At 36.6% G+C, this 26,062-nt stretch overlaps 2 protein-coding genes and 1 non-coding gene across 3 annotated transcripts in view; all 3 read left to right on the plus strand.

Annotated features, from left to right (window-relative positions):
• The first annotated feature begins 4,966 nt into the window (after positions 1-4,966).
• Positions 4,967-5,077, plus strand: LOC140981904 (small nucleolar RNA R71). Its single transcript, XR_012176177.1, has one exon. It is a non-coding gene; the product is annotated as a small nucleolar RNA R71 (small nucleolar RNA).
• Positions 5,078-7,603: 2,526 nt separating this feature from the next.
• On the plus strand, positions 7,604-8,047 carry LOC140981590 (uncharacterized). Its single transcript, XM_073448018.1, has one exon. It carries the CDS (start codon positions 7,604-7,606, stop codon positions 8,045-8,047), a length of 444 nt encoding a protein of 147 aa, XP_073304119.1.
• A 1,566-nt stretch (positions 8,048-9,613) lies between these two features.
• Positions 9,614-26,062, plus strand: part of LOC140981591 (uncharacterized) — a 33,458-nt gene continuing 17,009 nt past the window's right edge. The window contains exons 1-3 of the mRNA XM_073448019.1: positions 9,614-9,710; positions 10,071-10,536; positions 10,633-11,350. Of these exons, the coding sequence (XP_073304120.1) occupies positions 9,614-9,710; positions 10,071-10,536; positions 10,633-11,350 (1,281 nt within the window). The remainder of the gene's footprint in view (positions 9,711-10,070; positions 10,537-10,632; positions 11,351-26,062) is intronic.

Consider the following 26,062-nt stretch of genomic DNA (forward strand, 5'->3'; position numbering starts at 1 on the left):
ATGCCATATGACATCATCAGCCTTAGTCGCTCACATATAGCTTTATAAATTTTTTTCAACGCATTATCACGTAAACAAGCAAAATATTTACGAAGATTTATAATACAAGCATCCATATTATTATTATTATTATTATTATTATTATTGTTTTTGTTATATATTTCAATTATTTTGGGAAAATTGAAGAAACCGACTTAGATAGTCACAGAGTAACATTATCCGCCACTTAACCGGGAAATGAACTAGAATCTGCAAAAACAAAATGAAAATATCAAACAACTATTGTGGATCATATAAAGGCATACACTCATCGTTAAGAATTTCATTTTCTATAAAAGGCTTAAGTCGTTGCCCATTAACTTTAAACACGTCATTATTTTTAGGATTTTCAATATCAACAGCACCATGAGGATAAACAAATTTAACTATAAATGGTCCAGACCATCTCGATCTTAGTTTTCCTGGAAATAAATGCAAACGAGAATTATAAAGTAAAACTTTTTGTCCAATTTCAAATGACTTTCTCATAATATTTTTATCATGAAAGGCTTTAGGTTTATCTTTATAAATCTTTGAATTTTCATATGCATCATTTCTTAATTCTTCTAGTTCATTTAATTGCAATTTTCTTAATTTAGATGCATCATCTAAATTAATATTAAATACTTTAATTTCCCAATAAGCTTTATGTTCAAGTTCAACCGGTAAATGACAATGTTTATCAAAAACTAACCTATATGGTGACATCCTTAATGATGTCTTAAATGCAGTTCTATATGCCCATAATGCATCAGTTAATCTTAAAGACCAATCTTTTCGATTTGGATTATTTATTTTTTCTAAAATTTTTTAATTTCTCTATTTGCAAGTTCAACTTGACCATTACTTTGAGGATGATATGAGGTAGAAACTTTATGTGTAATGCCATATTTTCTTAACAAAGAAGAAAATGATTTATTTATTAAATGACTTCACCCATCATTAATCATTGCTCTTGGTATTCCAAATCGGCTAAAAATATTTTATTTTAAAAATTTTATAACAACTTTATGATCATTAGTTCTACATGCAATTGCTTCAATCCATTTTGAAACATAATCAACAGCGACTAAAATGTACGTATATCCAAAAGATAATAGAAATGGACCCATAAAATCTATTCCTCAACTATCGAATATTTCAATAATTATGATTGGATTTAAAGGCATCATGTTTCGTTTTGAAATTGATCTCATCGTCTGACAGTTTTCACAAGATTTGCAAAATAAATGCGTATCTTTGAATAAAGCCGACCAATAAAATCCACATTGTAAGATTTTTGTAGTTGTTTTATTGGATGAAAAATGACCTCCACATGCTTCAGAATGACAAAATTTAATAACATTACATACTTCATTGTCGGGTATGCATCATCGAAAAATTTGGTCAGGACAATACTTAAACAAGTAAGCATCATCCCAATAAAATTTTTTAACTTCTATCAAGAATTTATTCTTGTCCTGTGAATTCCAATGAGAAGGCATTTTATTTGTCACAATAAAATTTACAATCTTAGCAAACCAGGGCATAATAGTAGCATAAAACAACTGATCATCTGGAAAATTTTCATTTATTGGTATTTCATTATGAGATGATTCAGTCATTTTCTAGATAAATGATCGGCTACGACATTTTCTTTTTCTTTTTTATCTTTAATTATAATATCAAATTCTCGTAACAATAAAATCCACCGTATTAATCTTGGCTTAGCATTTTGTTTATTTGATAAATATTTTACGGCAGAATGATCAGTGTACACAATAGTAGTAAAACCAATTAAATAAAATCGAAACTTATCTAATGCAAATACTACTGAAAGTAATTCTTTTTCAGTAGTTGAATAATTTATCTGGACACTATTTAAGGTTCTACTAGCATAATAGATTGCATACGGTTTTGCTTCTTTTCTTTGTCCTAACACGGCCCCTATAGCATAATCACTTGCATCACACATTAATTCAAATGGTAAAGACCAATCTGGAGGTTGTAAAATATGTGATGTAATTAAAAGATTAATTATTTTTTAAAAAACATTTTCACATTTCTGAGTCCATTCAAATTGTGTATCTTTGGTTAAAAAATTCGAAATTGGTTTAGATATTATGCTGAATTTTTTTATAAACTTTCTATTAAAACCTGCATGACCCAAGAATGATCGAACTTCTTTGACCGTTTTTGGTGATGTTAAATTAGCAATAACATCAACTTTGTCTTTATCAACTTCAATTCCTTTTTCAAATATCACATGACCTAACACAATCCCAGATTTAAACATATAGTGACATTTTTCTCAATTTAAAACAAGATTTTTTCTTCACATCTTTTAAATACTTCTTCTAGGTTTTTAAGACAATTTTCAAATGAGTTTCCAAAAACAGTTATATCATCCATAAAAACTTCTACAAATTCTTCTATCATATCACTGAAAATACTTAACATGCATATTTGAAAAGTAGCCGGAGCATTACATAAACCAAATGACATTCTTTTAAATGCAAAAGTTCCGAAAAGACAAGTGAAAGTAGTTTTTTCTTGATCTTCTAATTATATAGGTACTTGATAATACCCCGAATACCCATCAAGAAAACAGTAATAAGAATTTCCTGCTACTTTTTCTAGAATTTGATCTAAAAATGGTTGTGGTAAATGATCTTTTCTAGTTGCATCATTTAATTTTCTATAATCAATACACACACGCCAACTAGATGGAATCCTAGCTTGTAATAATTATCCCTTGTCATTTTTTATAAAAGTGATACCTGACTTTTTAGGTACTACTTGTGTTGGACTTACCCATTTACTATCTGAGATTGGATAGATAATTCCAGCGTCTAATAGTTTTAATACTTCATTCTTAACAACTTCCTTCATATGTGGATTTAACCTTCTTTGTGGTTGTTGATATGTTTTATCATTTTCTTCCAAGTGAATTTTATGTGTGCAAATTAAAGGATTTATACCTTTTATATCGTTCAAAGTCCATCCAATTGCATTTTTATATTTTTTAAGTAATTTAATTAAATCTTCTTCTTGATTTGGTAGAATAGTGGAAGAAATTACAACATGAAATGTTTTATTTTCATCAAGAAATACATATTTCAATTCGAATGGTAAACCTTTTAATTCAAATTTTGTATTATCATCTTCTTTAAAATTATTTTCAGACTCAAAAATTTCTATTGAAAAAACTTCAGATTGTTGATTTAAATTTTCTTCTTGTATATTTTCTTCCACAATTGTTTCAATTTCATTATCATATTCATTTTCATTAATATTTGGTTGTTTACATAAATTGAAAACATTAAGTTCTAGAGTCATATTTCCAAAAGACAACTTCATCATTTCATTTCGACAATTAATTAAAGCATTTGAAGTTGCTAGAAATGGTCCTCCCAATATTACTGGAATTTCATTATGTACTTCTATTGGTTGTGTATCCAAAACAATAAAATCTACAGGATATATGAATTTATCAACTTGAACCAACACATCTTCTACAATACCTCTAGGTATTTTGATTGACCTATCCGCCAGTAAGAGAGTAACATAAGTGGGCTTTAATTCTCCTAAATTAAGTTTTTCATATACTGAATAAGGAAGTAAATTCACACTTGCTCCCAAATCTAACAAAGCTTTTTTAATTTTATTTTCTCCAATAAAACATGAAATTGTTGGACAACCAGGATCTTTATATTTTAAACTAGAATTATTTTGAAGAATAGAACTTACTTGTTCAACCAAGAATACTTTCTTCTTCACATGCAATTTTCTCTTCACAATACATAAGTCTTTTAAAAATTTTGCATATGAAGGTACTTGTTTAATAGCATCTAATAATGGAATATTTATCTTTACTTGTTTAAAAACTTCATAGATATCATAATCATTTTTTTTTGTTTTTTATGATTTGTTAATGCATGAGGAAATGGTAGAGGTTTATTTGATCCATTTACTATTTCAGATGATTTATCTTTGAACATATTATTTTTAGAATTTAAGGTATCATCATTCTCAAAAGTATCAGGATTATCATCCTTACCTTTGATTTTAAATGATCCTTGTTTTCATTACTATATGGATCATTACCTATTTTACAACTTCTAAGGGTAATAATAGATTTTATTTGATCAATTTTTTCATTTTTTAAATATTGATTTTGATTTTTAAGATTAGGTTGAGGTTGAGATGAAAATTTTCCTTTTTCATGAATATTAAGTGCAAATGCAAATTTTGCAAGAGTTTCTTTAAAATCACTCATAAATTGACTGTTTTGAATATTAATAGACTCTTGCTTTTGGATAAATGCATGAATTACATCTTCAAAGTTTTTTCTTGTAGGTGTAACATAAGGAATATAACCTTGATGATTTTGGTTATTTTGGAAATATTGTTGTGAGGGTTGTGCATTATTATCAATCCTCCAACTAAAATTAGGATGATTTTTCCATCCAAGATTATATGATGGTGAAAAAGGATCTAGTATTGGTTTTTATAATTGTTAACATAATTTGATTGTTCATGGAGACATTCTTTAAATGAAGGTAATGTTGGACAATCTTTTGTAACATGATCATGTGTATCACATATACGACAAACAATTTCTTGAATATTTTTTAATTGACCACTCTTTTTCATTTCTAATGACTCAATTTTTCTTGCTAAAGATGCAAGTTTAGCTTGAATATCTATATCATCTTTAAGATTATATATACCACCTCCATTTGTTGAATTATTGATTTTAGTTGTTGGTGGTTCTATTGTACCTATATTATCCTAATTTTGAGCATTTTCTGCAAATGAATCCAAATACTCCATGGCTTCATTTGGATTTTTATCTTCAAAAATTCCATTACACGCGAATTCTATCATTTGCCTATCTTTAGGTACTAGACCTTCATAAAAGTGAGAAACTATTCTCCATGTTTCAAAACCATGATGCGGGCATGTATTAAGTAATTCTTTATATCTATCCCAACATTGATAAAATATTTCTCCTTGTTTTTGAGAAAAAATAGGAATTCGTCTTTTAAAAGAGTTTGTTCTATGAGAAGGAAAAAACTTTTTGAGAAATTGTTGTTGACTTTAATCGAACTATATCCATGCTACAATTTTTATAATTATAAGTGTTACAAATTTCCTCAAATTCTCTTAGATGTAAATATGGATTTTCAGAATCTAAGCCATGAAAATTTGGTAAAAATTGAATAATTTGAGGTTTAAAGTTGAAATTAGATGTATCAAGATGAAAAAACTAAACAAGATGGGGCACTAGTTCTAATAGGGTTCATATGGTGCCTAAGTGTTCTTAATTGATCATGTTCTTGATTATTATTATTATTATCATTATCTTGATTATTTGAATTATCATCCATGTTTAAATTATTTTCAGATACTCGAATAAGTCTACCACTTTTTTTCGACTCCAAATACTCATACAAAAAAACAACACAATACTTATAAATAAAACATAATTAACAAATATAAACTTAATTTATACCTCTCCGGCAACGGCGTCAAAAACGTGCTACTACTTAAATTATAATTCACCCAAGTGTAGGTTGTCTGCAAGTAATATATTTCGTAAGTACGAGATCGATCCACAGAGATGTTATTTTAAGTTTAAATTTATTAATTTATAGATTACCAAATGCAAGAATGAAGTTTAAAAATTATAAATTTTGTCAAGGATCGAGGATTTATTCTTGGTTTATGTAATATTATTTAACTAAAAGTAAAACAAAAGAAATCACCATAAATAATGGTTACAAGAAAATTAAATATTTAAACACACACCTAATATAATATAGTTCCCACTATAGAAAATACCGAATTCACCGATATTTTATATATGGTATCTATGACTATATATATATATAACTATATAAATATATAATTGCATAAAGTAAATGTTAAATTAAATCATTATATTTCATTTAGAACAACCGGCAGAGTCACGCTATTGCCTAAATGAAATATATGATTTAATAAGTTAGTTGCGGGCAAGTAAAAGTTAGTTGCAGAAAGTAAAATTTAGTTGCGATAAAATAAATGTCAGATGCGGAAAGTAAAAGTTAGTTGCGATAAAGTANACCGATGAGGTGTCACTCACCCATTGGATACGCTATATTTCTATATTTCATCACATCCAATGGGTGAGTGACACCTCATCGGTGCTCACATATGTGTGCACGGTAGGTGTACAGCATATAAAAACTATATATATATATATATATGTTGAAGAAAATATTATTCCCAAAGAATTTTGGCGTATGACAAAAACAAGGCAGCTCTGCGGTTCATATGTGTGACATATACCAGTTTAACCGTCCAGCTCAAATGATGGTGTATCTTTCTAGAAAAGGAGTTTCAACCGCTTATCAGAAATAGAACATTTGAGAATGACCATTTATTACTCAAAGACATTTTCTGACCGGTTTAAATCATTCAAAGTATTACACCATCTTGAAGTCAACATATATTCATATGTTCCAAGAATGATCCGCATTTATGGTTCTATCCCAGAGAAGGGAGAACAAGAAAAGACTTCATGTTCTGTCACCAAAAACAATTACTATAAAGGGAACTCCTCAAGAAAAGCGCTTCAGAACGGTGTTGAGCAAAAAGAAGATTAAATACATTCATTAAAGAACATTTAATGCTCATAAAGACGACAGCGACTCATCTGTTCAGAGAATCAGGTTAACGTTGCTATGTCACTCCCGACCGTTAAGAAAATCGTGTATATTAACGGAAGAGTGTGTTATCAGAACAACACACGAAGCTTACAATCGAAACATATCAGCCTGCTTGCATACTTGAAAAGATTTCCGAGCACTTCTAAAAGATCACATATTTCTTCGCTCAATCAGCACGCTTTGAACAGAAAATTATTTGATCATATTAGGATCATCTTCTTGCTGCTCATTCAAAGAGTGTTTATTCGCATCAGAAACTTTTTGATTATTAGATCAAGTCTTGGTGTCTGGTGAACTAATTGTTTTAATACCCAAAAGTGTAAAGTGATCACTAAGAGTTCCAATACAGGCAGTGTGATAAGTCCTTGTTGGAGTGTGCTGTTGCAAATACGTTGTAAAGCCATAGTTTTTGAGTGGAATCCTTCCTGAAAAAGGAAGAAGGGGTGACGTAGGAGTATTCAATCTCCGAACATCCATAAAAACATTGTGTTATTTATTTCTTGCAAGCTCTTACTTTTCCAACCGTAATCTGTTAAGTTTGCTAAACGAGTTTGAACTGTCAATTGGGAATTGTGAACCGTTCTCCGCACTAATCAGTGGTTTACGTTTCCAACCTTTTGAGAAAGAATTTTCAACCGCCTCAAAAACGGTCGAAAACTTCTTTTTAAATAAAAATTTGAAAGAGTTCATTCACCCCCTTCTAAACTCTTTCTCGATCCTAACAATTGGTATCAGAGCAGGGTTTTCTCAAACATTGACATTTTTAATCAGTTATGGCTTCTTTCAATAAAATTCCGATGTTCTCTAAAGAAGATTAAGACGATTAGAAAATTCGCATGCAGGCACATTTAGCATCCCAAGATGACGACATGTGGTATGTCATCACTGATGGGCCAATGAAAATTCTGAAGGTAAATACATCTGCAACAATAACTGAAGGTGTTCCTCAGATGGTTGAAAAGCACATATATGAATGGACAGTTGAGGATAAAAAGAAGGAAAATCTGGATAATGTTGCAAAAGACATCCTCTACAAAACTTTAGGCAAGAATATGTTCGCCAAAATCAAGACCTGCACTACTGCGAAGGAAATATGGGAGAAACTTACTCAACTATGCGAAGGAAATGATCAGACTAAGGAAAACAAGTTGAATGTGGCTATTCAAAAGTTTGACAATGTAAAGATGAAGCCAGGAGAAAATCTTGCAGAATTTGATGAGCGGTTCAGCAGCATCATCATTGAACTTACTTCACTCGGAAAAGAATATTCCAACAGAGAAATTTCCCTAAAGGTTATGCGAGCTCTTCCCTGAGAATGAGACGTAAAAACAATAGCAATGAAGGAATCAAAAGATCTAAACAAATTGGAACTTCATGATCTCTTCGCCGACCTTAAAGCATATGATTTCGAGCTAGGAATACGAACTGAAGAGGACACATCTACCTCCCAACAAACAAAGGGCTTAGCAGCTACTACAGTGACTCATCCTGTCGATGAATCAATGAGTAAGAAATCGGCCGAGCAATTATGCAATGAAGCCATGTCTTTATTTGTTAAAAAATTTAGCAAATTCATGCGAAAGAATCAATCAAAAATAAATAAACCTTACTTCAACAAGGACCATACTGATGATGGTCAAGCTTGTTTTAACTATGGAAAGAAAGGGCATTTCATTGCAGAATGTAACAGGCCAAGGAAGGATCAAAAGAAACAGCACGATAGAAGACGGTCTAAAGACAACAAGAAATTTATCAAAAAGAAGAATCAGCGAGTGTTGGTTGCAGAAGAAGACAAAAGCAAATGGGCTGAATCAGAATCAGAGAAATCCGTCTCTGATGAATCCTCAAGTGAAAGCAAAAATGAGATAGTAGAATGTCTCATGGCCAAAGAAGATCAAGAATCTACAGATGAGATGGTATTTGACTTTAACTCTGAAGAATTTACACGTGAAGATCTTGTCACCGCACTGCATGACAAGGTAAATGAGTTTAAAGGACTATCACAGCAGTTTAATGAAGCTAAAGCAGAAAATCAAAACTTGGAAAATAAGTTGACTATCTCTAGCTGCTCGCAGAAAAAAGAGGTCAATAGTTTGAGAGTAAAGCTAAGTCTGCTAACAGCTGAAAACGATGACCTGCGAAGATTGTTCCATGCAACGTTAAACGAAAATAAACGGTTGATAAATACAATCAACACATGGAACAAGTCCTCTGTTTCTCTGAACAGGATGAATGAAATGCAGAAGCCAGTCGGAGATAAAATCGGACTAGGTTATAGCATTAATGAATGCAACACTTCTGGAACACAAACTCAACTGTTACTAGAAAAAGACAATTTAAAATCAATTAAATTTGTCAGATCTAGTACGGTATATGAACATGATAAACCTGAAGATCAAGGTACTCAAAATGTAAATCTTGAAAATAACAGAAGGCGATGTGGTCTAGGATATGTTGAAATTGAGAATGCTAAATCCAACCGGTCATGGCTCAGAAGCGGTACAACCACTCGTAACGGTTGGACTAGCAGAGAGTCAGGATCAACCGGATATCATTCAAAAATAAGACTTAACCATTACCACAATAGCCGACCTGTTCAAAAGAGATACAGATTGAGTGACAATAATAGAAGGTTTAAACAACATACTGGAAAGAAAAAGACACTGCATGCATCACCTAATTATGCACATGACAGCTCTCCTTAGAACACATCATGAAAAATCCTTCAGGATAATTCAAGTGTGGATTCCTAAGGGTCTAATAAGCTCAGGACCCAAATAGAGAAGGGTACCAATTTCTTTTGTCAATAATGTTAGGTGTCAAAGAAGAAGAACTTGGAGGAATCAATTTGGTTCCTGGATAGTGGCTGTTCTAGACACATGACTGGAAGCAAAGATCTCCTGTCAGAAGTAATCAACTACAAAGGTCCAACCATCACCTTCGATGACAATTCTAAAGGTAAAGCTGTTGGTAAAGGTAAGATTATCCACGGCAAAATTATTATTAGAGATGTACTTATTGTAGAAAATCTATGTTATAACCTGATAAGCATAAGCCAACTATGTGACAGTGGTTACACTGTAGAATTTCAAAAACTCATATGCACTGTAAAAACCGCTGCAGGTATTATCATATTAACTGGTCATAGAGAGCAGAATACATACAAAGTCAGATGGAATGATGACTGTCTTAGCGCACCTACTTGTTTCTTAGCCTTAAATGGAAACAAAAATTGTCTTTGACATAAGCGACTCAATCATCTAAATTTCAAATCTATCTCTACTATCAGCAAACTCAAATTAGTATCTGGATTGCCTAACATTGATTTTGCCAAAGATAGAATTCGCAATGCTCGTCAGTTAGGTAAAAAAGTCCGGTCAACATTCAAGAACAAAGGAAGAAACATATCAGCAAGATGCCTGGAACTTCTTCATATGGACTTGTTTGGACCAATACCCGTAACAAGCTTAGGGGGAAAGAAACACACTCTTGTAGTAGTTGATGATTTCTCAAGATTTACATGGGTAATATTTCTACACTCTAAAGACCAAACCGCTGACCAACTAATCAAGCTGCTCAAAAGACTTCAAAACGAGAAAAGTGAAGCAGTTGACAGAATCAGGAGTGACAGAGGAACTGAATTTCTAAACCGATTCCTGTCATCTTATCTTGAAGATCATGGCATAAAACATGAATTATCAGCAGCAAGATCACCTCAACAAAACAGAGTAGCTGAAAGGAGAAACCGCACATTGAAGGAAGCATCTAGAACCATGCTAGCCGAATCTGGTATCTCACAAAGGTTCTGGGCTGAAGCCATTAATACAGCCTGCTATACTCAAAACTAGTCCATGATCAATAAAAATCATGATAAGACTCCATATGAAATTTGGCCCAGCAAGCAACCAGAAGTTGGATACTTTCGCATCTTTGGTTGTAAGTGCTTCATTCATATTAATGGCAAAACACATCTCGTCGCTTTTGATGTCAAAGCTGACAATGGTATTTTTCTAGGATATTCAGCAGTGAGCAAAGCATATAGAGTTTATAACTTAAGAACTCTCACTGTTGAAGAATCCATACACATTGTATTTGATGAATCATCTATATGTCGTGACAATAGTAGTAGCAGCATAAATGACTTATTAAACACACTTGATGCTACTAACCTTGAAGCCAACAGTGATGATGAGATAGATCTGACAAGAACAGGTGAGAACAGATCAAAAGAAGACGAAATCATTCAAGAACAAACTCAACAAGTGAACGAACCAGAGGACAACCAACAAACGCTAGATACACAAGTGGAAGAAGGAGCCCTAGAGCAAGAAGACGAAGTCATTCAACCAACCGAGTCTAATACATATGGACCATGTCTCAGGTGGAAGAAGGATCATCCACTAGAGCTGGTCATCGGTAATCCTACTGCTCCTCTTAGAACTAGACATCAAATGATAAATGAATTTATGCATGCTGCATTCGTCTCTCAGATAGAACCTAAGAAAATAGATGATGCACTACTTGACACAAATTGGATAGAAGCCATGCAAGAAGAACTGAATCAGTTTGAAAGAAGTAAAGTTTGGCATCTAGTTCCTCGGCCTAATAACACTCATGTAATTGGAACTAGATGTGTTTATAGAAACAAAATGAATGAAAACGGTTCAATCATAAGAAACAAAGCCCGACTAGTAGCGTAGGGTTATAGACAGGAGGAAGGAATAAATTTTGATGAATCATTTGCCCCAGTTGCTAGGTTAGAAGCTATCAGGATATTTTTGGCTTTTGCAACATTTAAAGATTTCAAAGTATATCAAATAGATGTCAAATCTGCATTTTTGAATGGATTATTAAATGAGGAAGTTCATGTAGAACAACCACCTGGTTTCATTAACCACACTTTTCCTGATTATATTTACAAACTGGACAAAGCTCTGTATGGATTGAAGCAGGCCCCTAGAGCATGGTACGATACATTAACCAAATTATTGATTGAGCATGGTTTTTCTATTGGAACGGTCGATAAAACCTTGTTTAAATTCTCAAAAAATGATCATTTACTTTTTGTTCAAATATATATGGATGATATTATATTTGGATCAACTAACCCTAAGCTATGTGAGAGATTCTCTAAGATGATGCAGAACAAATTTGAGATGAGCATGATGGGCGAACTAAATTTGAAACGTCCTGCCCTTTTTATTGCTTTAAAAGTACTAAAAAAAAAATTTTTTTCCTAAATTTCGTCCATCTCATGAAAATATTTTTATAAAATATTTTACCCTTTAAAATAAAACATCAACCAACTAGCATTTTAAAAATCAAGTGAAATAGTCATAAAACGAAGTCGTCAAATGTTTTACCAAACATAAAAAAAGCAACAGTTTGAAAAGTGTAGCCCATACTAAACTTCTCAAAAATCTCTCAAAACATAATTAAATAATCTTAAAATCTTTAACGTAAATCATGAGTCAAAAATATAAGTGCGGGAAAATGGAAGCGCTGATCCTCGGGTTGTGTGCGCCTTCAGTCCAGTCAAATCATCCGTCAAGACCTCCCTCAACCTCACCTGCATCCGTCACACCTAGTGAGTCTAAAGACTCAACACACCATAATCTTTATAACATATAATATATATAAAACCACATGCAACAGTGAAAATACTTTTACGTAAAATAACTTTTCATGACATGCAAACATAAACTTTAACTTTTTCCTTTTCCTCAACATGACATGACATAAAACCTTTAACATGATCATGAACATTTTCCTTATCCTTTTCCTTTTCCTTTGTTGAATTCAGATCCTTAATTGTGACTTTCCTGACATGACATGACATGATCGATGGATCCATCTACATATAACCACGGTATTGGGCAGCGGGGGACACCAGCAACACTCTCACCGGTCAACTGGCCCTTGGCCTATCATGATTAAATAGAAATACGATCGTCGGGGTTCCCTCGGGGGCCTTTTCCCATAAATGGGTTCCCTCTCGGGCCTTTTCCCCTCACGTTATTCCCATTCTTACCGTTACCACAAAACCGTTACCACATATTCGAAATGATGAAAATACGATCGTCGGGCTCCCACTGGGACCATAACCCTCACGACATCTCCATCATTATCGAATTAATCACAATTACTTCACTTCCTTCAACATTTATATTCTCATCACTTTATAAAAAAATAATGCATAACATAACGTTTTTGTTTTTGAAACCAAGCATGCAACAGGTCTTTTAAATGTCTTCCTTAAATCATAAAAATCCCTTAGACATTTAAAAATAATAATTTAACCATGAACATTTCATAAAAATTTAAAAATAATCATAATATCATAAAAATAGCATTTAGGGCACTGCCATGACGTTTATTAATTTTTAGGCAATAATAGACCGTTTTACCCCTAGACGTAAAATTCCTCGTTTTCGACTTTTTCTTGAACTCATTGACTCTAACATGTCCCAAATAATTATTTAAGCCTAAATTAATTTTCTCATAATTTTATTTAGCATAAAAATTATACTTTTTAATTTATCATTAATTATTTATTTTGACGGTGTTTTAATCCCGAAAAATCCCAAACTTTAATATAAAACTCTTAAATTCTAAATTTAGTCTTTTTATATTATTTTAGCCCTTATGGACCATGACTCTCCCCCTGTGAGCCGTTTTCCAATTTTCTTTATTTTAAAAACCCTAATTGACACCTAAACTTCGACCCCGAGCCAACTTTCGATTTTCACGAGTTACCCCCAAACCATGTCGAACCAAAACTTGCCCAACAACCCAGAATACCCTACTGGACCCTAATTTTTCAAAGACATCAACCCAAACCATAAAAACGAAGCCCTCCCATGAGACCCCATGCTGGCCGAGAATCCTTCCTTGCATGGGTTCAAACTTTTGCACACCTAGGGACCTAGACAACGCCCCAGCACCCAAGCTAACCTTTAGTGCACTTTCTTAGGAGCCTAGTGAGACACCCTAACCCAGCCCGCGACCCACAAGCCGAGCCCCCAAGCCCCTGGACGCCTGCCCTCTAGCGCGCACATGCAGCGCGACTCACGGGTGGGAGTCCTAGCATGGCTAGGACTCCTTCCCAAGCCCATATCTCGAGCCCTAGCTTGGCTAGGACTCTAGCCCTGACCCATGACAGCCCTTGGACGAGCCCTGGCCCAAGCCAAGTGAAAGGGGATCGATTTTAGGTGTTTTAATACGCAACAGAAGTTTAAAATTTTATTTTCAAGAAGAAAATCGAACACCTCTACTAAGATGTGTAGCAAATACAAAAACACTAAAATATCATACATAGGGTGTTTATAGAAAATATACCTATCAATCTCTTGAGATTGATGTTTGGCTCCAACCAAGTTGTAAACAACTAGGCTCTTCAAGGATGACAATCTACAAGCCTCCGTTTGAACACTCCTTGTTCAAAAATCAAGCCCACCACCAACTAGGAAGATCCCCTCTTATTTTGCACTAGAAAAATAGGAGGATTTTTCTTTGAGAAATTATTTCTTTAATCAACAATTGAAGAAGAAAAGAGAGGAAAATTTTTGGGAGAATTATCAAGAAATTTCGGCCATTGTGTTCTAGAATGAAGGGAGGATGAGTTGTCTTGGTGTGTGAAAAAGTTAAGACCACTTTTTTGCATGCCTTGCAATTTTTTAATAAAAAGTATTCCCCAACTCTTCATCTCCTAAGCATGCAAAACCTATTAGGGCTTGTAACATTTACAAAGCCCATGGACTTTAGTTTTAAATGTCTCAAATATATTTGAGCCCATTTAAATATTACTTGAATTTACTCAAGCACACTAGTATAAATAATTATTTCAATTGGGCTCTACAAGACCCAATGTTATTTAATTAATTCAACACTTGAATTAATTTAATTATTTGGACTCTACTAGGCCCACTAGTGTTTAATTAATTGAACACTTGAATTAATTTAATTTAGTCCATAATAATGTTTATGAAAATCACAATTTTCAAATACATTATTTATTTGGCCAACTTTTAATTTTAAGAACACATTCATAAATTAAAAGTTACATTCTCTCATAGAAGTCATACTTCTATTTTTCCTTACGCTTATAAACTCATTTATAAGCCGTTCAACACATTGAACTATTTTACTTCTCAACGGGATCTAGAAAGCTAGTACTTGTGTGGCCCTCAATGGTTCACTGATACAACTAGCCGTGGGTTCACATCTCCATGTGATTCGCACTAAACATGTCCTTATACGAGCATACCCCAATTGCTCCATTCTTAATTATCACCTCCTTGATAATAAGAACGTCAGAATTCAAGTCTGATAGTAATCAACCAATCATGTTAAACGCCTAGCAGCATCGCTTACATGATTCCCTAGGTATCAAATGATAGTGCCTGCAAGAACCTTCATCTCATATATCCCGACCGATTCGACAACCATTGGTAAATCGAGAGTTGTCAATGAATCGATACTATGTGTCATGTCGTAGTTGCATCGATGGTGTAATCTATGAAACCCCTTTCATAATTACCATCATACTCTGATCAGAGATTTCAAGCTACATACACATGAGATCACATAGGATATCCACACCCGAAGGTAAGCGGTGAATCCCCGACTACAATGCATCGACTCCTATATGTTTCGCCAAAACACCCAATTGTGGGGACCCGGACTCTAACTTATCAAAAACAATTGTATATAAATCATACACAAATGATATCTATATTTTATTTCAAACGAAGTAAATACATTTCTTGGTTCATTACAGCCATACAAACTGGCGTTTTAAAAAAAAAACAACTAGAGATCAACATGTAGAACCACTAGTTCATCGTCTATGCCCGTAATCACCACGCTATCTCGATCTCTCATCTTTGTCTCGACCCTGATCCTGTCCCACCTGTTGTCATGCACATATACATACACAACAATAGCCGGAAACTCCGGTGAGAACAAATCCCAGTATAAAACATGTATACATGCATGTCATGCAAATAAACACAAGATAATAAAACATATATCAGTTACGGATAAAACTCTTTGACTCTTATTCCTTGACCCGACTCATATCTAAGTCTAGGGATCCCGGTGTGAATAAGACGTAACAAATCTCCCACCTACTCTCTCAATCGTGGTTGCGGTACGTCTTATTCCTAGACTTCGGTTATGTCTGTATCGAATCTCTACAATCGGAGTCGATCTTTTCCTATGCTGCGATACCACCGAACATCTAGAAAGTTTGGCAAATCTGCCAATGACTCTCCTATCTCAATGCGTGTAAATAAATCAAGATAAAGCACAAGCATAGCAAGGTATAGAAATCTAGTATGTGATTTTGGGAAACTCGAATAAAATCTAACTCGAGTTGTATCTTCCCGAATCAACATGAATTATCCCTTTCTTGTCGTAGTCTCGGTTGAATAAGTCGAAGTCTTGAAATCTCGATATCCAATCTGTCAATACCAATCTGAAAAGACACATATACAATGTACCATATCAACCGCTAACTCAAAGGAGTACACATACGGATCAATATTCAATCTCGGTACATTTCGATGGCATAACGACGTAATCTCGCTATACCGGTCAACTCAAACATCAATAATCAATAACCATAATTCATCCTCGTCAACCAATATCATAAACAAGTCACAAAATCTGTATAATCCCAACAAATATGCTGAAATGCATAACAATTTCATACGATCTCATTTCTTCGATCCGGTTACGATTCTATGTATCTCCACATATCAAGAACATATCATATAGCCCAAAATCTAATTTCCCCAACATTATAATTCCAAACCAAGCAAGAACATAATAATACTTGCATACTTTGGTAGCTAGTAATGAGAAGAACAAGAATCTACACTTGGATTGAAAATCGGATGGTTAGATATTGCAAAATCAAGTTTCTCATGTACTTTGGAGTTGAGGATGTTTCTTTCAGAGATTTTCGTTCTTCAGCTGGGAAATGATAGAGGAATGGAGAGGTGTACCCATATCAATGCATGGCAAGGACACATGGCTTATTCTTTGGTCTGCACGTCTCGCGCATATGCGCGACCTCCCTCGGCGCATATGCGCGAGACATTCTGTCTCGGCGCATGGCAAGTCAAGCTACTCGCGCATATGTTTGCTTTATGTAGCGCATATGCGCGAGACCTTCGTCTCGGCACATTTTAAAATCGACTGCCCTGCGCATATGGGCGCCTTATCTCGCGCACATGCGCGAGCTCTTCGCATCAGGACTTCTTGGAACCGCACATGTCGCGCATATGCGCGCCCACCAGCCACGCATATGCGCGAGACCTTCTGTCCTCGCACATATTCACAACTCAACAATTCCAATCTCGACGTGCTCTGTCTATAATCATATCAAACAATCAAATACTCATCTCAGATTAACATGATATTGCATTTTTCCCCCTCTAAGATATGATTTCGTCCCTGAAATCTTAGGCAATCAATCAAAGCTTATAAATGAAGCAATATACTCAAAAGCTAAATAAATACTTACGTCATGAAAATAACTCTGGATATTTCTGTCTCATCTCTGATTCTGTCTCCCAGGTCGCTTCTTCAGTGCCATGACGACTACATTGGACTTTCACCAGCGGAGCAGTCTTCGTTCTGAGTTGTTTGTCTTTCCAATCAAGAATCTGAATTGGCTGTTTAATATAACTCAAAGTGTCGTCAAGCTCGGCTTCATCAGTCTGGATGACATGAGAAGCATCATGCATATATTTACGCAACATCGATACATGGAAGACATCATGTATCCCAGATAGAGAAGGAGAAAGAGCAAGTCGATATGTACGATCGCCAATCTTTTCAAGAATTTCGTACGGACCGATGTATCTAGGAGACAACTTACCGTGTTTACCAAATCTGAAAACACCTCTGAAAGGAGAGATCTTCAGGAATACTCTGTCTCAATGTTCAAACGCTAACGGTTGACGACGTACATTCGAATACTTGGCTTGTCTATCCTGAGCTGTCTTCATTCTTTTCTGGATCAGTCTTACTTTATCAGTCATCTCTAGGATCATATCAGGCCCAAGCTCTGGTACTTCTGAGATGTCATCCCAATACAGCGGAGATCTGCACTTCTTTCCATATAAAGCCTCAAAAGGTGCCATCTCGATGCTCGTCTGATAGCTGTTGTTGTACGAGAATTCACAAAGAGGGAGTGAATCTTGCCAACTAGTGCCAAAATCTAGCACTACAGCTCTTAGCATATCCTCTAAAGTCTGGATAGTCCGCTCTAACTCTCCGTCTGTCTGACGATGATATGCCGTACTCAGATGCAATGTCGTACCTAAAGCCTGTTGCAAACTGTGCCAAAAGTGTGAAGTGAATCGTGGATCACGATTTGATACGATCGACTTCGGCACACCATGCAATCTAACTATCTCTCTGACATATATCTCTGCCATCTGATCATATCGATACGTCATTCTGTATGGAATAAACATGCTGATTTGGTCAATCTGTCTATCACAACCCCGTGATGATCGTGGTAAGTTCGTAACAAAGTCCATGGAAATGTGATCCCATTTTCATTCATGAATAGATAAACTCTGAAGTAAACCTCCGGCTTCTTTCTCTCGGCCTTCACCAGTTGGCAATTCAAACATTTCGACACAAACTCTGCAATGTCTGATTTCATCTTTTTCCACAAAAACTGTGTTTTTAGATCGTTATACATCTTTCTGCCACTAGGATGAATACTGAACCGACTACAGTGCGCTTCTGATAGAATCTGTTGTTTCAAATCTGAAACATCTGGCACCACAAGACGGTTATTTACATATAGAACATGATCATGTACATGATACTCTGAGTGATGTCCTGATCCGACCATCTGAATCGACTTCTGAACATTCTAATCATTTTTCTGTGCTTCTTTAATGCGAACAATCAGATCTGGTTCCATTTGAATCGCAACAAGTCGCAATGGTCTACAATCTGTATCAAATACTAATCCAGAAAAACAGAAATTTTCAATCAAATTAGAAACACCTATCGTCGATAAGGATAAAGCACATACCTTCCGACTCAAGTCATCCGCTGCTGCATTAGACTTCCCTGGATAGTATTTGATTTCACAATCGAAATCCTTCAATAAATCGAGCCATCTACGCTGTCTCATGTTCAACTCTGACTGTGAAAATAGGTATTTCAAGCTCTTGTGATCAGAGTAGATTTCAAACTTATTGCCGTAGAGATAGTGTCGCCATATCTTCAGTGCAAATACAATGGCCGCCAATTCAAGATCATGAATTGGGTAACAAGTTTCATGTGCTTTCAACTGTCTCGAGGCATAAGCAATGACATGCCCACGCTGCATTAACACACAACCCAATCCTCTGTGAGATGCATAACAATATACAACAAAATCACCAGTACCTGAAGGGATCGTCAATACAAGAGCACTGGTCAATCTCTTCTTCAACTCTGAGAAGCTAGACTCACATGCCTCTGACCAAACAAAAGGCGCATTCTTCTGAGTCAACTGAGTAATCGGCTTCGCAATACTGGAGAAATCTTTGATGAATCGTCGATAGTACCCGGCTAAACCCATAAAACTCCGTATCTCTGGCACTGAATTCAGTCTAGGCCAACTAATCACAGCCTCAACCTTACTAGGATCAACCAAAATACCCTCTCCAGAAACAATATGCCCCAGAAACACAACTTGTTTCAACCAGAACTCACATTTCGACAGTTTCGCATATAATTTCTCAGTTCTCAAAATTCGCAGTACAGTTCTCAGATGCTCAGCATGATCAATCATATTCTTTGAATAAATCAAAATATCATCGATAAAAATAATCACGAAATCATCGAGATATTTCTGAAACACACGGTTCATTAGACCCATAAAAACAGCTGGAGCATTCAACAAACCAAACGGCGTGACAATAAACTCATAATGTCCATACCTGGTTCTGAAAGCTGTCTTCGGTATATCAGAATCTCTGACCCTCAGCTGGTCATATCCAGATCTCATATCGATCTTGGAATACATTGAAGAACCCTGCAACTGATCAAATAAATCGTCGATACGAGGCAATGGGTATTTGTTCTTTACCGTTGCTTTGTTCAGTTGCCGGTAGTCAATACAAAGTCTCATCGAACCATCTTTCTTTCGAGCAAACAGTACGGGAGCGCCCCAAGGAGACACACTCGGTCTGATGTATCCCTTGGTTAATAGATCTTCTAACTGAGTTTTTAATTCTTTCAATTCGATTGGCGCCATTCGGTATGGAGCCCTAGAAATCGGAACTGTACCTGGAATAAGCTCAATGCTAAACTCTATCTCTCGGGCTGGAGGTAACCCTGAAATTTTGTCTGAGAACACATCAGCAAATTCACATACCACTGGCAATTCTGCCAAGGTAGGGCTCAATTTCAGTAAATCTACTGTATACACAAGGAATTCCTCTGCTCCTTTGCGTAATAATCGAGTCATAGATAATACAGATATTAAAGAAATCCGAGATCTGGAACCTTTACTGTAGAATTTCCACTCATCTGCCATCTCTGGTCTGAATCTGACAACCTTCTGGAAACAATCTACAGTGGCTCGGTACTTGGTTAGCATATCGATACCAACAATACAATCAAAATCAGATAACCCAAACACAATGCAATCTAAATCATTCTCATTACCCTCAAATTGTAGTACACAATGTCTAACCGATGTCACGGATATCAAACCACTTCCCAAAGGAGAAGAGACAGACACTACAGTAGCTAACGACTCGACAGGCAATGAGTGTAACAATGCAAAGCGTTCCGGTATGAATGTATGAGATGCACATGTATCTATCAATACATAGGCAGGATAGCCGCAAAGAAAACAGTTACCTGCAATCACATCATCTGGTGCATCTTGGGCCTGCTCTTCTATCAGTGCAAATCCTCGAGCCTGCTGTCTAGGAGGCTGGCTCACTGTCTGGCTACCTCTAACACGGGGCTGGGTCTGTGTAGGGGTTGGCTGAAAGGAATGAACAGATGAAACTTGCCTCTCAGGCTGAGTTACTGACCCAGATGCTCCTACACTCTGAGCTTGCTGTACCCTTTTCTGTGGACAAACCCTGGCGAAGTGTCCATGCTGTCTGCAGATATTGCAGCGACCCATCACACCCTGACACTGCTCGGTAGCATGTCTACCTCCACAAGCACTGTAATACACACCTGTATACTCTGTACCCTGGCCAGGACCTCTCTGTCGTGACCCACTGGAGCTCGACGAACTGCCCCCTGATCTCTTGAACTGTTTTCCTCGAGCTTTCAGTTGATCTTTCTTGCCACTACTACTACCACCTCTCTCGAATCTGGGAGGTCTCGGAACCGGAGTGACATAAGGAGTGCTTCGTTGCCTAAGCAGTCCAGCTTCCGCCCCCTTGGCACGGTTCAATGCTTCAGCGAAGTTGTTAGGTCTACCGTATTCACCAAAGTAAAAATATCTGGATTCAAGCCATTAATAAACTGATCTGCAATGGCCTCATCATTCTCGGCCACGTGTGGAGCAAAACGCAGCAACGTAGAAAACTTAGCAACATACTCTTCAATGTTCAGCTGCCCTTGTCTCAAGTTTGCAAATTCTGCGCCCTTGTCCTTTCGGTATGACACTGGGAAGAAACGCTGATAAAACTCAGTCTTAAACACTTTCCAAGTAATTTCTGTACCTCTCTGTTCCAACGCTCTCTTGGTTGTAATCCACCAATTCTTTGCATCTTGTTGTAGTTGATGCCCAATCAATTTAACTCTTCGTTAATCGGTATAGTCAAGGTACTTAAATAACATCTCGATGTCATCGAGCCAACTTTCACATTCAACTGAATTTTATGTGCCCTTCAGTGTCTGTGGTCGGAATGACTGAAACCGCTTTAACAAAGTCTCCATCGGTGTAACGGTCACTTCCATCGGATCATTGGATGTACTGCCCTGTTCTGGTGCCCGACCTGCTACTGGTTGCCGTACTCGTCGAGGAGGCATATCTGATTATCAAACGGATTAGTACACAATCTATACAATCTGTCTCAGTCCTCCTATGATCATATACCTCTTATCCAGAATCGGTTCTGATTCAGTCTTTGCAAATAGATGCTGTGATCAACTCAGATAACAATACAACATATAATAGTGAAAGCAGTAAATCATGCTAGCACAATCAGAGCAAGGAAGAAAAATTCGTTCTACCCCCGCTCATTCTATTCTATTTCAGTCTAAAGGATCTATCGCTATGATACCACCTGTTGTGGGGACTCGGGCTCTAACTCAATTATCTTTGGGATTAAGTGGATCTTTGCTAGAAAATGTGGTTCAAAATTTTGCTTTTAATATCAAAAACAATTGTATATAAATCATACACAAATGATATCTCTATTTTATTTCAAACGAAGTAAATACATGTCTTGGTTCATTACAGCCATACAAACTGGCGTTTTAAAAAAAAACAACAACAGATCAACATGTAGAACCACTAGTTCATCGTCTATGCCCGTAATCACCACGCTATCTCGATCTCTCATCTTAGTCTCGACTCTGATCCTGTCCCACCTGTTGTCATGCACACATACAGACACAACAACAGCCGGAAACTCCGGTGAGAACAAATCCCAGTATAAAACATGTATACATGCATGTCATGCAAATAAACACAAGATAATAAAACATATATCAGTTACGGATAAAACTCTTTGACTCTTATTCCTTAACTCGACTCATATCTAAGCCTCGGGATCCCGGTGTGAATAAGACGTAACAAATCTCCCACCTACTCTCCCAATTGTGGTGGCTCTACGTCTTATTCCTACACTTCGGTCATGTTTGTATCGAATCTCTACAATCGGAGTCGATCTTCTCCTATTCTTCGATACCACCGAACATCTAGAAAGTTTGGCAAATCTGCCAATGACTCTCCTATCTCAATGCGTGTAAATAAATCAAGATAAAGCACAAGCATAGCAAGGTATAGAAATCTAGTATGTGATTTTGGGAAACTCGAATCAAATCTATCTCGAGTTGTATCTTCCCGAATCAACATGAATTATACCTTTCTTGTCGTATTCTCGGTTGAATAAGTCGAAGTCTTGAAATCTCGATATCCAATCTGTCAATACCAATCTGAAAAGACACATATACAATGTACCATATCAACCTCTAACTCAAAGGAGTACACATACGGATCAATATTCAATCTCGGTACATTTCGACGGCATAACGGCGTAATCTTGCGATACCGGTCAACTCAAACATCAATAATCAATAACCATAATTCATCCTCATCAACCAATATCATAAACAAGTCACAAGATCTGTATAATCCCAACCACAAATATGCTGAAATGCATAACAATTTCATACGATCTCATTTCTTCGATCCGGTTACGATTCTATGTATCTCCACATATCAAGAACATATCATATAGCTCAAAATCTAATTTCCCCAACATTATAATTCCAAACCAAGCAAGAACATAATAATACTTGCATCCTTTGGTAGCTAGTAATGAGAAGAACAAGAATCTACACTTGGATTGAAAATCGGATGGTTAGATATTGCACAATCAAGTTTCTCATGTACTTTGGAGTTGAGGATGTTTCTTTCAGAGATTTTCGTTCTTCAGCTGAGAAATGATAGAGGAACGGAGAGGTGTACCCATATCAATGCATGGCAAAGGCACATGGCTTATTCTTTGGTCTGCACGTCTCGCGCATATGCGCGACCTCCCTCGACGCATATGCGCGGGACATTCTGTCTCGGCGCATGGCAAGTCAAGCTGCTCGCGCATATGCGCGCCTTATCTCGCGCATATGCGCTAGAACTTCGTCTCGGCACATTTTAAAATCGACTGCCCTGCGCATATGCACGCCTTATCTCGCGCACATGCACGAGGTCTTCGCATCAGGACTTCTTGGAACCGCACATCTCGCGCATATGCGCGCCCACCAGCAGCGCATATGCGCGAGACCTTCTGTCTCGCACATATTCACAACTCAACAATTCCACTCTCGACGTGCTCTGTCTATAATCATATCAATCAATCAAATACTCATCTCAGATTAACAGGATAAAATCTCGGGCATTACACAACCTTGCCACCTGAAGACCCCATGAGAGTCGGTAAACAAGTCAAAGTGTAATCTATGAATCGATACTATGTGTCATGTCGTAGTTGCATCGATGGTGTAATCTATGAAACCCCTTTCATAATTACCAACATACTTTGATCAGAGATTTCAAACTACATACACATGAGATCACATAGGATATCCATACCCGAAGGTAAGCGGTGAATCCCCGAGTACAATGCATCGACTCCTATATGTTTCGCCAAAACACCCAACCTTGCCACCTGAAGACCCAATGAGAGTCGGTAAACAAGTCAAAGTGTAATGCTAGCACATAGAGTCTCAATGTTGTCACGGGTCATAAGGACTAATGGCGTACAACCATAAACTAGGACGTTTCCACTCGATAAGTGAGAACCACTTGGAAAGTCCTTTATGGAGGGTTGTTCAGTGCACTCTACCAGGAGCACCTATCTTCATTCTTGGACATCACAATGTCCCCTACCAATGAAACATGGTACTCACATCGTAGATACTAGTCTCAAACTCGAGCGGCCTATATCCTTCTTAGTGGCGGTTGAATCGACTAGGAACAGTTTAGAATATACAGTATTCCAAATATGAGTTTCATGATACTCATCATATGAGCATCTCATATTATTTCTACTATTTGTATATTCAAGGACTTTATCTATGCAACATGCATGGGTATATAGATAAAGATTTGCCAAAACAATAATTTCAAATATTATTAAAATAAAGACTGTTTATACATAGAGTTTAAACATGAACTCTCGGCCAACACTTGGCTCGACGGGCACCTACTCTAACAATCTCCCACTTGCACTAGAGCCAACTACCCATATGCTTCAAACCCATTGATTCGCGATGCTTCTCGAATAATGGTCCAGGTAAAGGCTTAGTTAGCGGATCAGCAACATTATCTGCAGAGCCGACTTTGTCAATCGAGACATCTCTTCTTTCCACGATCTCTCGGAGGATGTGGTACTTTCTCAATATGTGTTTGGACTTCTGATGAGACCTCGGCTCCTTTGATTGAGCAATGGCTCCCGTGTTATCACAAAACACCGGGACAGGAGCAACTCTATTAGGAATGACGCCCAACTCTTGGACGAAATTCCTTATCCAAATAGCCTCCTTTGCTGCAGCTGATGCAGCAATATATTCTGCCTTAGTGGTGGAATCCGCTGTACTGTCTTGCTTGGAACTCTTCCAAGAGACAGCAGCGCCATTGAGCATGAATATGAATCCAGAGGTTGACTTCGAGTCATCGATATCGCTTTGGAAGCTAGAGTTGGTATAGCCTTCCAATTTCAGTTCTCCACCCCCATAGACCAAGAACAACTTATTGGTCCTTCTTAAATACTTGAGGATGTCTTTCACAGCTTTCCAATGTGGAAGACCAGGGTTCGATTGATATCTACTCACTACACTTAGTGAGAAAGCCACGTCAGGACGTGTAGATATCATCTCATACATGATGCTACCGATCGCAGATGCATAAGGAATGCTTGTCATCGCCGCTATCTCTGCATCAGTCTTGGGAGACATAGACTTGGATAGGGACACGCCATGACACATTGGTAGATGTCCTCTCTTGGACTCATCCATCGAGAACCGCTTCACGATGGTATCAATGTATGTGGACTGGGTGAGACCAAGCAATCTTTTTGATCTATCTCTATAGATATGTATTCCCAATACAAAAGATGCTTCACCCAAGTCCTGCATCGAGAACTTACTTGCTAACCATATTTTAGTTGATTGCAACATTCCTACATCATTCCCAATGAGTAGAATGTCATCAACATAAAGCACAAGGAATGTCACAGCACTCCCACTGACCTTCTTGTATACACATGGTTCCTCAGGATTCTTAGTAAAACCAAACTCTTTGATTGTACTATCGAATCTGAGGTTCCAACTCCTAGATGCTTGCTTTAGACCATAAATAGATCTCTGAAGTTTGCATACCATATGCTCACTTCCGATAGATGTAAACCCTTCGGGTTGAGACATGTAAATCTCTTCCTTAATATCCCCATTAAGAAAGGCTGTCTTAACATCCATCTGCCATATCTCATAGTCATACCATGCAGCTATGGCTAGCAATATCCTTATGGACTTGAACATTGCAACTGGAGAAAAGGTTTCCTCATAGTCAACACCTTGTCTTTGAGTATACCCTTTTGCTACCAGTCGCGCCT

The sequence above is a fragment of the Primulina huaijiensis genome, chromosome 7, assembly GCF_012295235.1.
Source record: "Primulina huaijiensis isolate GDHJ02 chromosome 7, ASM1229523v2, whole genome shotgun sequence".
In the NCBI taxonomy this organism is placed as follows: domain Eukaryota; kingdom Viridiplantae; phylum Streptophyta; class Magnoliopsida; order Lamiales; family Gesneriaceae; genus Primulina; species Primulina huaijiensis.

Bases quoted from the DNA above. Each gene is read 5' to 3' on its own strand.
- LOC140981590 (XM_073448018.1), top strand. From the start codon at position 7,604: ATGTGGTATGTCATCACTGATGGGCCAATGAAAATTCTGAAGGTAAAT.